The sequence below is a fragment of the Thermobia domestica genome, chromosome 3 (genome assembly GCF_964235325.1).
Source record: "Thermobia domestica chromosome 3, izTheDome1.hap1.1, whole genome shotgun sequence".
Taxonomy (NCBI): Eukaryota; Metazoa; Arthropoda; class Insecta; order Zygentoma; family Lepismatidae; genus Thermobia; species Thermobia domestica.
Window position 1 is genome coordinate 141901069 of NC_137456.1, and position 12647 is coordinate 141913715.

A 12647-nucleotide genomic window follows, 5' to 3' on the forward strand; every position below is an offset into this window, starting at 1 on the left:
CATAAACCTAAAACGACCTTCTGTAGAGGTAATTTGTATCTTTTTTCAATGCTTGCATTCGTTCCATACTTTGTGGAGTACTTTCATTTTGTACAAACAAAAATCATAAAAAGCATTAATTAAATAGAATGAATATACTTTAAAGTTCTTGCTGTTCGTTTCTTTTAGGTTAGAAAATCAAATGAAAAATGTAACTTAATAACAATGAAAAAAGTGGTGCTATAAGGACAATGACAAGAAAGAGAGAACCCCGAGAATATCCATCGCAAGATATAATATTACCCATGACAAGCCTCCACGGCAAAATGCAATGTTAACTATCACTAGATTTGAATAATCAAGAATCCTTAGTATCAGAGCGGTCCACCACTTGTCCACCATACCTCCAATAGAAATTCATGTTATTAAACTACGCAGACGAAGCAGAATCTTCATCAGCCGTAATCACAGTCCCGGGTTGTAAGTTATTATTACGAAGAATAATGAAAGATTTCATAACTCCTTTTGGTATGTATAGCAATTGTATGAAAATCATTGAGTTGAGTTGATTTTAGTTTAGCGTGCCGTTCAGCAACGAAGCTATATGAGACGTGGACCTACTGATTAACGTGGAATCCGAACCAGATAAGCTCCCGCCGAGAATCGAACCCGGGTCTCCCAAAGGCGAGTATGAAAATCAGTTTTCACGTACAATATGGGTGTGAATTAATACAATCTTACCTTTTCTGGTGTAAACACAGTTGATACATAACTCTCGTTTTGAAAGTATGCTTGTTAAATAGTCATATGCGGCATCTCTGCACACTATTAACAAATAAAGTAATGTATTACAACAGTTAAAATAATGGATGTGAACTCAAACCTTTACAATTTACGAAGTAAACTAAAAAGATCTCCACTTACTTTCATTTGGTCCTGTTCTCCTGCATATTCGATGCTCTGAAATATCGTCCATGTGTACATTCTCCTGACTTCTACTCTTGCCAGGTACCGACGATACCATTGCTGAATTAAAACTGCCGCTTTTATAGCTAAAATGAAAAGAAAAATTATCTCGTAAGATTGAGGTCTTACTCTTTAAATACATACGACACGTTCAAAGAATCATTACTTTTTATATATTAATTCATCTGCATTTTGCTTTGAATTTATTTAATGAATAGCTTAACTTCGTAAAAGAAATAATATTTTCACCTGTAGTCATATCTAGCTAAGTATCTTCAGTGTTTTGGTTATTATTATTAGTGTTATTTAATACGTAGCTTTGGTTAAAATCGGAATAATACTCTCTTGTGCAATAAAAAGAAATCATAAGTGAAACATGCAACCTTTACATGTTTTACAGCAATTTAAGCACTTATATTATATGAGACAATCTCTACTGCGTAAAGTAGGATCCGAGCCACTATTCAGATTTATACACGAGTGAAGTACCCCTCACTGGAAATCGAACTCAGGATCAGGCGCATAGATGCCACACGAATTTATTTACGTGCCCATGAAGAGAAATGTGAGTCGTTGTAACTCATAATGATTCAAACGTGTTTTCGTTCAAATTTCTTCTTAAATCTTGGAACATTAATTTACCTTACCTCCTGACGTCGTATAGTGACGAAATTTTGTACACCGACATAAGTCGGATGACAATACTATATCCATTGTTACTTTTATGTATTATAATTTATGGCCAAGAAAAGTTACACATGATTTCCCTCACCTTTTATTTTAAAAGTTTTGATACATTTTATACACTGGATTACAAATGAGCAATGTCTCTAGTACAAAGGTAACCAAGAAAGTTCTGTCGCTTCCTTGTGGAATTCTGTGTTCAATTGACCCTCAGACCGTGAGTTGAATGCGAATGGAGATAAGACTAAGGTCAGTTATTGGTGTGGGTACATCCAACATACTACCTGGTTATGGCAGTTCAGTTACACCGTGAACTTGTGTAAAGACAGAGTGAACATGGGGCTTCCACAGAGCGTTATAAGGGACTGTATGCTGTACGACTTCAAACTGGAGTCAAACGCCGCTGCAGCAGGGCAAAAAATGTGCCAGGTCTTTGTGAAGGTGTCGTGACTACGCGGACAGTGCAGCTGCGGTTTAACAAGTTTAAGGAAGATGACGAAACACTCGAAGACGCACCACGTGTCGGAAAACCAACACATGTACAAAATGAAGATCTTCATGCAGCAATTGAGGCGAACTATAGCCGGACATGTGAGGAACTGGGACTACAATTCAGTGTGAGTGGAGAAAGTGTTCACCTCATCAAACTTGGGAATCACTATAAGTTGGGTCAAGGGGTCGCACATGATTTGAGTCCGGGCCAAAAGGCAATGCGAGAAGACACCTGTGTTTCTTTGCTATCTCGTCTGAGGAAGGAACCATTTCTGGACAAGGTGCTGACATGTGATGAGAAGTGAATCCTGTACGAAGTTCCACGGTGCCGTCATCATTAGTTAGCAGCCCATGAACTGGTTCCAAAACAACCGAAACCAGCACTGCACCAGAAGAAGGTCCTTCTGTGTTTGGTGGACTTCTTACGGCATCGTGCATCAGGAACTGTTACCAGTGGTCAGAGCATCAATGGACATGTGTAGTGTCAGCAGTTGATCTGTGTTCAAGGTAAATTTAAGACTCTGGAGACAGCGCTTCTGAATCGTAAATATGTCCTCCTGTTACAGGACAACACTAAACCCCACGTGGTTAGGATGACCCGAGACATCATTCTACGCCTTGAATACGAAACACTATTGCACCCGCCATACTCCCTGAACATTACACCATCCGATTATCGGGCTCCTTCGTGGCTGAGCGGTTAGCATACGCGCGTTTGGCGTGGGAGATCCGGGTTCGATTCCCGGCGGGAGCTCATGCGGTTCGGATTCCACGTTAATCAGTAGGTCCTGTCTCGTATAGCCTCGGTGCTGAAAAAGACGTTAAACTCAAAACGAACTCAACTCAACCATCCGATTATCACCTGTTCCATTCCTTGGACAATCACCTTCGAGGACGGCAGTTCAAATCTCTAGTAGAAGTGCAAATGAACATGATACCTTCTTCGCTTCACGACCCACCAAGTTCTACCGCGATGGAATCCATGGTCTTCCAGAACGTTGGCAGAAGGTCGTCGATGGGGCTATTTTTGATCTTCCACGTACGTCTTAGGTGACATAGCAATGTTCGAAGGTAGTGGGTGAAAGAGCGACACAACTTTCTTGGTTACCTTTATCATAATCGTTTTCTCCGTAATTTGGGGCTGCTGACCATACTAACACCTGAGGTTTCTAGGGTTGTTGGTTAGGAATAACCTTGTCGAATCCAGCTGGGTGTGAAGGAATCTCTTGCCCGAATTAGCGCAGAGGTGGGATATTAAATCCTACCCAGTGCAGTGCGAAGATGGGTAAGGAACCCTCTTAGCCGAAGTAGCGCAGAGGTGAGGTTAGAGGAGTCTTTTCCGCTCAGAGCAGCTTGGAGAAATATGTAGGATGTAATCACTTGGTGACTGATATTTTCTAGGTGTATATATTCTCTTTTATAGCCCGTCGTTGGAAGTGGAACCTGTAGGAGTCCTTGTTGACGAATAGCTTGTTGTATGTATTAGTTTGTAGTATATCTCATCTATTTGGACCACTTGCTTTATTTAATTAATGACTGTAACCTAACCTAAAGCTCTTTAGGCAATTTGTAAGATCTAATTCAATTAATCAGATATTTACTTGTTTTCCCTTGATATTTTCGACATATTTAATTTTGTTTATAAACTATTATTTCATTACAACGATATAGTTTTTTCTCATACAACCTTTGCTAAACCTGTATTTTAGATTGGAATATTTCCCGAGATATGATATAGCTGAGCAACGTATTATTGAGGAACTGGGTTCGATCCTATTACAAAAAGGTAATTTCGGATTTTAATGCAGTACCATCCCAATATACCTGCCTTTATTATATTTATAAAATGGAGGGAGCTTTTATACTCTCCCAGTGACGATACTGAAGTCTACGTAGTTAGGTAGTGGGTACGTTACATGCTGAATTTGGACTTTAACGGTATCGTAAATGTAATTATTCATCTCAGCTACCTCGAAAACTAATTATTTGCGCTAACATCGATCATTTTGGATTTTTTTTTACATATCCCCCTATCCCAGGGAGATCTTATCCTCTCTGGGGCTCAACTTGAACTTATCAGGATTGTCACTAATTAATTTAGCGACCAGCAAAACTAGTGATTTCACACTAATATCGGTCATTCTCCACCATTTTTCAAGTTAACCCCTCCCTCTCCTTTCTAGATTGTAAATAATATGTGTATACAAAATTTAGTTGGAATTGCTTCAGGCGTTCCAAAGTTATGCTAGAATGCATATATATATATATATATATATATATATATATATATATATATATATATATATATATAGTGAGAGATTTATTATTATTAACATTAATCACTACTAACTACAGATTCATTTCCATTATCCAACCAGAAATGCTCTGAAGTTGGTATGTACATGCTTTCTTAAAAAATAAAACAAATCACACTAAAAAGTAAAAACAGAATACAAATTTACTAACAACTAAAAACATATGTTTTCAGCCATGTTGATAAATTCTATTCATGCATGAGCATAACTATATAGAACAGCATGGAAACCGCTCACACATACAATCAATTTATGTTACATGAGAGTGCTCTTCATGCTTTTCCCTTTGGTCAGGCATAAACAGATTTTTATTGTAATTTTCTTAAAAATTATTTTTCCATTATTTTATTTTTTTTTAAGGGAAAGCATGTTTTTAAAAATTATTTTTCTTAATATTTTAATTTATTTTTATATCATTTACGTTACTAACTGGATCGTAATTTGGGAATCAAACGTCTCCACACCATAATATTTCGTATGTGCACTAATCTCGTCAAACTGCAGGAACGTGCTAATTTTGGTTAAAATCGAACGAGTTCTATTAAACTAGCATTAACATATTTCATAGGTGTATTAATCTCTTCAAAATCTAATCAATTCTGCCATTGATTTTGTCCTTCAGCATTCGGGGAAACCTTACTTAGGTAAGCTATATTCTTTTTACATAACACTCGACAATAGTAAAATATGCTCTCCCATCTTGGAAAATCCACTGGTAATAGTGGCGCAACTAGTTTTATTGCACCCTTGATCGATCGATCATCGATTTACTCATACCCAGCCCTTGCTCCACGCATTTTAGCTGCTGCGTTATATACAGGGTTTTCATAAAGTCTGGACGGATTTAATTTGCTTATAATTTTCATAAAAATGGTTATAATGAAATCAAATAAAGTGCAAACGGTAGCGAAAGGATTAAATTTTTAGTTGGCAACACTTTTAGATAAGCGGCAACTCTGAACACGTTGAGAGAGGGAGAGAGAGGGCAAGAGTCAGTTTCTTACCAAATTCTATCCATTGTTGTTTTCATTGTTCAAAGCCTGCGACTTCTGGCTTTGGGGTCATGTGAAAACGGAAGTTTATGCAAAGAAGCCAAGTGATTTGGAGAACTTAAAGAACAAAATCAGGGCGTCTGTGGCTGGCATTTCGGATCAAACACGGCGGAACGCTGAGTGGATTCCAGCGCCGCCTACGCGAATGTGTGGACGTAAATGGCGCCCAGTTGGAGGTGTGGCGGTGAATGAACTGAGCTGGTGCAGATTACAGGTAAAAATTTAATCCTTCCGCTACCGTTTGCACTTTATTTGATTTCATTATGAGCATTTTTATGAAAATTATAAGCAAATTAAATCCGTCCAGACTTTATGAAAACCCTGTATATGAACAACATGGCTTCCATCAATGCCGCCTTGAGAAAAGAAAGCAATGCAGTCCACATTTTTAGTTAGAGAACCAAATATCGAAAAATTTCTCAAGTTTATTTTTCAGACCCCTCAAAAATTCCTGGGTCCGCCCTCGGTCTTGGCTGTTGTCAATTAGCTGGTAGTAGTCATAACGGACCTTTTGAAATATTTTCAAACGTTCTTTGCGTAAGGAACAATTTTCCGTAATTTTTCGCCCTTTTACTGTGCGCCCTGGAGCAACTGCTCCTCTTGCTTCATTATAGTTACGCCATTGTCTGGTAATATCCTCCACTGACAACCACTTTTTAAGACATTCAACACTCCACAAAATATGTCGTACAAATCAATTTTCGTTGGTTTTGTTTTCTGCTTATTACTCTCCAAAATTGGCCTGATTTTTTTTTTCAAATTGCTCTCGACTTATATTGCTTGGATAACTTTTCCGCATAGACACCTCTCTAGAAATCTGCTTATTTTACCTGTTCTAAACAGGTTCTCATTGCCCGGGAATGGAATTCTTACAAAAAACCTATTTTGATAGGTTGCACGATGAATATTGCAAGGTACGCCTTGCGACCTTGTTGATATTATATTCAAATATAACTGATATAATTTAAATATTGCTCTATTTAATAATTGTGTTTATTTATGTTAGAAATCCAGGCCTGGAGTATATTAATTTATTGGTATATATCTATTCATTTATTTTATTATTATTAGTGTAAGGAAATATTTAATCAATTTATGTTGTATATTTATGTATATATATATTAGAGCATCATCCCCTATTATTTAAGAATTAACCATATTATTATTTACAGTTTAGCTAGTTCTATCGTTGCTTTTTTCCATGCTATTTTTTTCTCTTAGAAGCCTGTCGAGGAGGCTAGCTGCTAAATCCATTGTATTTCAGTCTCCCTTACTGGGAATTTTCCATTCTAGAAGTTGGCGCTAAAAAAAAAACTTTCTAAAGAATTTTTGTTGCTATTTTTTTTAGCAGGTCAAAACGTATAAAAAGGCTGCCTCCCCTATCTTCGCTGCTGTGCAATTTGAGGATTCCTGAATGTAGGATCTTGGCCAGCCAGCCCGCTGCACTGGTAGTGAATAGTGCAGTTTGGAAAGAGTCCCCTCTAGTTAGAGACTGTATGTAGAGAGAATAGTGATTCTACTACATTACAGATGCCCGCTTAAGCAATTGAGCTTTGGCCGTTTAGATAGGATATTCAAATGATAGGGATTTAGGAAATAAGTTGTTATTTTTAGATGCTTAATCCTACGCCTATAACAGAGGCTATTGGATTACTATTGCTTGTTTAGAATGGGAGTATATAAGCTTCCTAAGGGTCTATGGCGGAGGTGAGTGACGCACGTATAGACTCGAGGTTTTGGTTCCGTCCTAGTGGTGGAGGAACATTTATTTTGAAATCCAAATGCGTTTGGGTTCGATCCCTGCTTATGTAATTATAGCATATTTAGGTGCTATAAGAGATTAGAGATTTCTCACTGCAACTTTCATTTAAGAGAGTGTTAGAGTGAGTATTTAACCAAATTCCTTTATTTCCTTGAATGTAAGGAAATTTAGATAGAGCCGTGAGTAGAGGCTGACATCCTATCCCTAATACCAACCTATCCTATATAATTATTTGCTTAAGCTAGATAGAATCCTTTTGTGGACTTAACTTGGAGTCCCAGAAACAGGTTTAGGCCAGACAGTGACCTGTGACTCAAGGTCCCGTCTTTAAAAGCAAGGAGTACGGTCCAGGAGTAACTGAATTCTGTAAACCGTATTTCCACAGGTCCCTGCTATAATAGAGAGTAATTTGATTAAATAAGGAAATTAGGATTTCTAGAGTTTAGATTAAAATACTTCCTTTCTCCATTAGTTATTGGGGAAGGGTAAGAAGGAAGATAGAGTGCATATAGGGCGGAGTGGCGTCCTGAGTTAAAGTTAGTAACCTACCTTTAAATTAGAGTATTCTATTTGTAAATAAACGAATAATCTCCTATTTAATTTCTCGAAATTTCATTTAATATTCTTTGATATGAGCCTAATACCCTAGACATTACGAGCAGATACTATTGAAAGAACGTAGATAGGAAGTTTTGAATATTTAGAAAGTAATTAGCTGTTATCGCTAATTATACGGAATTGATATTCATACTTGGAAGATTATTAGCTTAAGAGATAAGAAGAGGAAGGAATAATTTTTTTTCTTCCAAAAGTGGGGAATTCTCGTCCGGCATAGAAATTAAATGAAACCGAGAAACAGACGTAGGAGGAAAATGGAGAACGTAATTAAATTAGACTTGTTAAAATCCGCTTTAGGGATAGATCCGGATGTTGATCTAGGAATAGACCAAATAGTAGAGGAAATACGTAAGCTTAGAGAGGGGAATCAAGAAAATAATGAGCACAGAAATTGTAAATGTAGTAATTTGGATGAAATAAAACTACCGTTACCGAAGTTCTCAGGACAAGTATCGGAGAATCCATTCGATTTCCTCGATGAATTGACAGATTTTGCCAAGAGCAAAAATATGAAAATGAATGAATTGCTAGAGAAAGTTATTCCAAATGCCTTAGTTTCTGACGCCCGTAAATGGTTTAATTTCAAGTCGAAATTTACAGATTTTACTGCATATAGGCATAGTCTACTGCAGGAATATTTTAGCTTTAATTATGAAAGCGAAATAGAAGCTCAATTGGCGACACGAATTCAGAGACCGGACGAATCGTTCTCAAGATTTATTAGAGAAATGGCATTGCTTTTCTCTCGTATGAAAAATCCAGTCGAGGAGACAGAACAGATAGCCAAGATTGTAAGTAAAGCACACCCTAAGTATAAACAATTTCTTCATGATAGGAAATTTGCTAACATAAGGGAGTTGGAAGAATACGTCTTGAAAATTCAAGCGTATTTATTAGAAGATTATAACTATGCTAAGCAGCATAGCGCAGGGAAGGAAGAACGTATCCAATTGGCTGCAGTGAGTAGTAGAGAGATAGGCACTGAGTCAGTCCCCCCGATTAGGCCGCAGGCATTAAATCCAGCATATTTTAGCAGGCAAACAAATGAAAAGAGAGAAAGTAAAAAAGAGGGACCAAGTAAGGCTGAAATTAAATGTCATGCGTGTGGAGGTTTTGGGCACAAAAGCTATGTTTGCCCCAGCAAGAAAAAGGTTGAGAACCACGGGAAAAGGGAAAATATTGCAGCTACGGTCACTAGATTTCCTAGAAAACTTGCTAGAGGGAAAAATGCACCTCCTTATCTTTTTGGGAAATTTTACGGACAGATTAAAGACTGTTACTTGGACAGTGGATCATTTATTTCATTAATTGATGTTAAGACCGCGAAAAAATGGATTGAGAAAGGAGCAAAGTCGGAAAAAGTAAATGAAAAGATTTTGTTAGCTACAGGTGAAGCTAACTGTAGTCTTGTGGTTATGCCAACTTTTTTCATAAAAAGGAGGAAATTTACGCATAAATTCTATGCTCTTTCTCACGCTTCTATTGAATTAGTGCTTGGTGCTGATTTTCTATCAGAAGAAAAGATAGATCTTTACCTTGCGAGAAATTCATGGTGCTTTAGCGATGAGTCGTTTCTTACGAGATTCGTAATTCCAGAGGATCGAGAGAGAACTCCAAAAAGTTTGTCAACATCAATGAGGGATAACGGTACTCTTTGTAAAGAGGGAAAAGATGGTGCGTCAGGAAAAAGAAAGAATTCTTTTTTATTGCATCGAAAGCAAAAAAGGAATCTCAAGGGTGGAGAACAGAGCCACTAATAAAAGCGACAATATTAAATAGAGAGGTATTCTTGTTTTGCGACTCTGGCAGCCTACTGAGCTTTGTTGACGAAAACGAAGCAAATTTGTGGAGAGAGAGAGGGGCGAAGTTTAAGAAAGATCCATTGTATTTAAGTCTAGCGAGTGGGTCAACGACTTCCTTAGAGAGTGTGCTCGTAGAAGTTGAATTTTACGGCCATAAAATTAGGCAACGGTTCCACGTGGTATCTTCCCTTCTGAAACCCATAATTGCAGGAAGAGATTGCCTGGCGAGGGCAAATATTGTTTTGTGTACATCGCTCCGAGGATGGTGTATTGAGAACGGAGGGATGGCGGTATGCGAGTATGACAAACCTCATAAAAGTAGAGGGGAGGGAAATGTCCCTTGTGCGGCCATTGAGAATGCCCCCAGCCAACTTACAGAAAAGATGTTAAACAATGTTAGTTTAGACCCACAGAGAAAAAATAAAATGAGAAATATTTTGGAAAAATATAAGAACGTTTTTTCAGACAAACCAGGAGTTACACATTTAATGAAACATCATATAAATATTAAAAACCCCAAACCCTTTTCCTGTCATCTTAGACCTATGTCTATAGAGAAAAGGCAGATTATGGAGAAAGTGTTAGATCAAATGGAAAAAGATAGAATTATAAAAAAGGCGAGTACTCCGTACGTAAGCTGCCCGATTTTGCATAAGAAAAAGGATGGTAGTTTCAAGGTCATATTAGACAGTCGAAAAGTTAACGAACTAACAGAGAAGGAAAAAGTAGGTTTGCCAAGTATAATGGAATCCCTAACTCACTTAGGAAAGATGAATTTCTATGCATGTTTTCATTTATCATATGCTTTCGCTCAGATTGAATTAGATGAAGAAAGTCAACCGTATACAAGTTTTATAACTCATTTGGGCACGTATCAGTTCATTAGAGGAGTTTATGGATTATGTAATTACCCATTTGCTTTAGCCAGGTTAATGCAAATGGTTTTAAAGGAACTATATTATACTAAGGTCATCTCATTCTATGATGATATAGTGGTGGGCGGTCAAACACCTGATGAGTTAATTGAAACTCTGGAAGAAACGTTGAAGAGAATTAGCGATGCAGGACTTACCCTTAACCCTGATAAAGCAGTTCTTTTTACGCAGAAAATAGAATTTCTGGGATATACTATTACTCCCGGTAGAATAACATGCACTCCGGAGAAATTAAAGATGGCGCAGCAAATCGCTAGGCCGAAGAATGTAAAACAGCTTCAAACGATCTTGGGATTTTTCCAGTTTTTTCACTTTCGGATACCAAATATGGCTATGATAGTTTTACCGCTTACAGATTTGTTGAAGCGAGATGCAAAATTTAAATGGGAAGAGAAGCACGAGAAAGCGTTATTGAAACTAAAGGAGAAATTAGCCAAAGATCCTGAATTACTTCTACCAAAGTTAGATGATCCGTTCTACTCATATGTGGACGGAAGCTCGGTGGCTACTGGGTACACCCTCTGCCAAAAGGATGATAAGAGCCGTTTAGCAGTAGTAGCGTATGGATCTAGAAAGTTATCTCCCACTCAGAGTAAATATAGTTCTACGTATCTAGAGCTTTTATCCATAGTTATTGCACTTGAGAAGTTCGAATTATATTTGATTCATGCTCCTGTCATTTATGTATATACAGATCATAGACCAATTTTATCACTGATAAAATCTATGAAAGTCCCAGCGCTTGTACAGAGGTGGTTAACAAGAATAATGAGATTTCCAGTTGTGCTGAGATTTCAGCAAGGGAAGACAAATCCCGTAGATTTTCTGTCTCGTCTCGAAAACTCGCACACTGAAGGTCCAGAGTTTGAGGGGAGCAACGAGGCTAATGAATTATTACCGTTAGAAGCTGAAAACGATTCTGGTTTTCTAAAGATAGAGACAAGCGAAGGAAAAGTAGTAGACGTTCAGGAGCTACCAACGTCTGAGGTTTTACTCATTGATTATAATAGTTTTAGGGAAGTAAAACTATTAAAGAAACAAATGAAGGAAAAGAAGAGAAGAAAGAACTTAATCGTGAGCAAAGTTAGAAAATTTTCTCTAGAAGAAAAGAGAGAAATGCTATCAGAATTACCTTACTGCATGTTAGTAGAAGAAGAGGAAGAAAATAATTATGCAGACTTCTCGCAAAACAGAGATTTAGATAAACTTAGAGAAAAGCAAAATGGAGATTCTTTTATTTCGAAATTCATTGCTTTTTTTAAAGGGAGATAAGGTGTCAGTTTCTAGTAAGCTGAGACAAAAATTTAAGAGACTGAAGAGAAATTGTTTTATAGACGAGAATGGAATTCTGAAAAGAAGATTGAGAGTAAATGATGAAGTTAGGGATGTGGTTGGGATCCCAAACTCATTGAGAGAAACTCTCTGTGTGATGGCTCATATAATTAAAGAATCAGGTCATCCTTCGTGGATAGAAACGCTAAGAAAGTTGCGGGAAGCTTACTTCTGGCCAAGTATGCGTGATGATGTACGAAATTTTTGCAAAGCTTGTGTTCCCTGTAGTTTATACAAGGAAAATACTAATACTAAGTATGGGTTTATGGAATCTTCATTAGCTGTTAGGCCTAACCAGATATTGTATGTCGATAATTTTGGATCCTTAGTGCCGAGTAAAATAGGAGGATATAGATATGGATTAGTCCTTGTTGATGGATTTTCAAGATTGGTAAAGATTTATCCTGTCAGAAGACTTACTGCAAAGACAATGGTAGACTGTCTTTTAACTTTTTTCTCGGAGTTTGGACCTTATTCTCAGATATCTAGTGACAATCACTCAATATTTTCAGGAAAATTGTGGAGAGAAACAATGAGTCTGCTTAAGACAAGATGTCATTTTATTAGCGCTTATAGGCCAAAGGGAAATAAAAGCGAAAAAAATGATAAAAGATGTAAAGACAATACTCGGCATGTATGCTAACAAGCATGAAAATTGGGCGAGAGATATTAAACTTATTGAATTTGCAATAAATTCCAGAGTTTGTTCG

The 12647-nt window shown here is 37.3% G+C and overlaps 1 protein-coding gene across 1 annotated transcript in view; it reads right to left on the bottom strand.

Annotated features, from left to right (window-relative positions):
* The window catches only part of rdgC (retinal degeneration C), an 857557-nt gene that overhangs the window by 588939 nt on the left and 255971 nt on the right, over positions 1–12647 (bottom strand). The window contains exon 2 of the mRNA XM_081751765.1: positions 904–1031. Within this exon, the coding sequence (XP_081607891.1) occupies positions 904–1031 (128 nt within the window). The remainder of the gene's footprint in view (positions 1–903; positions 1032–12647) is intronic.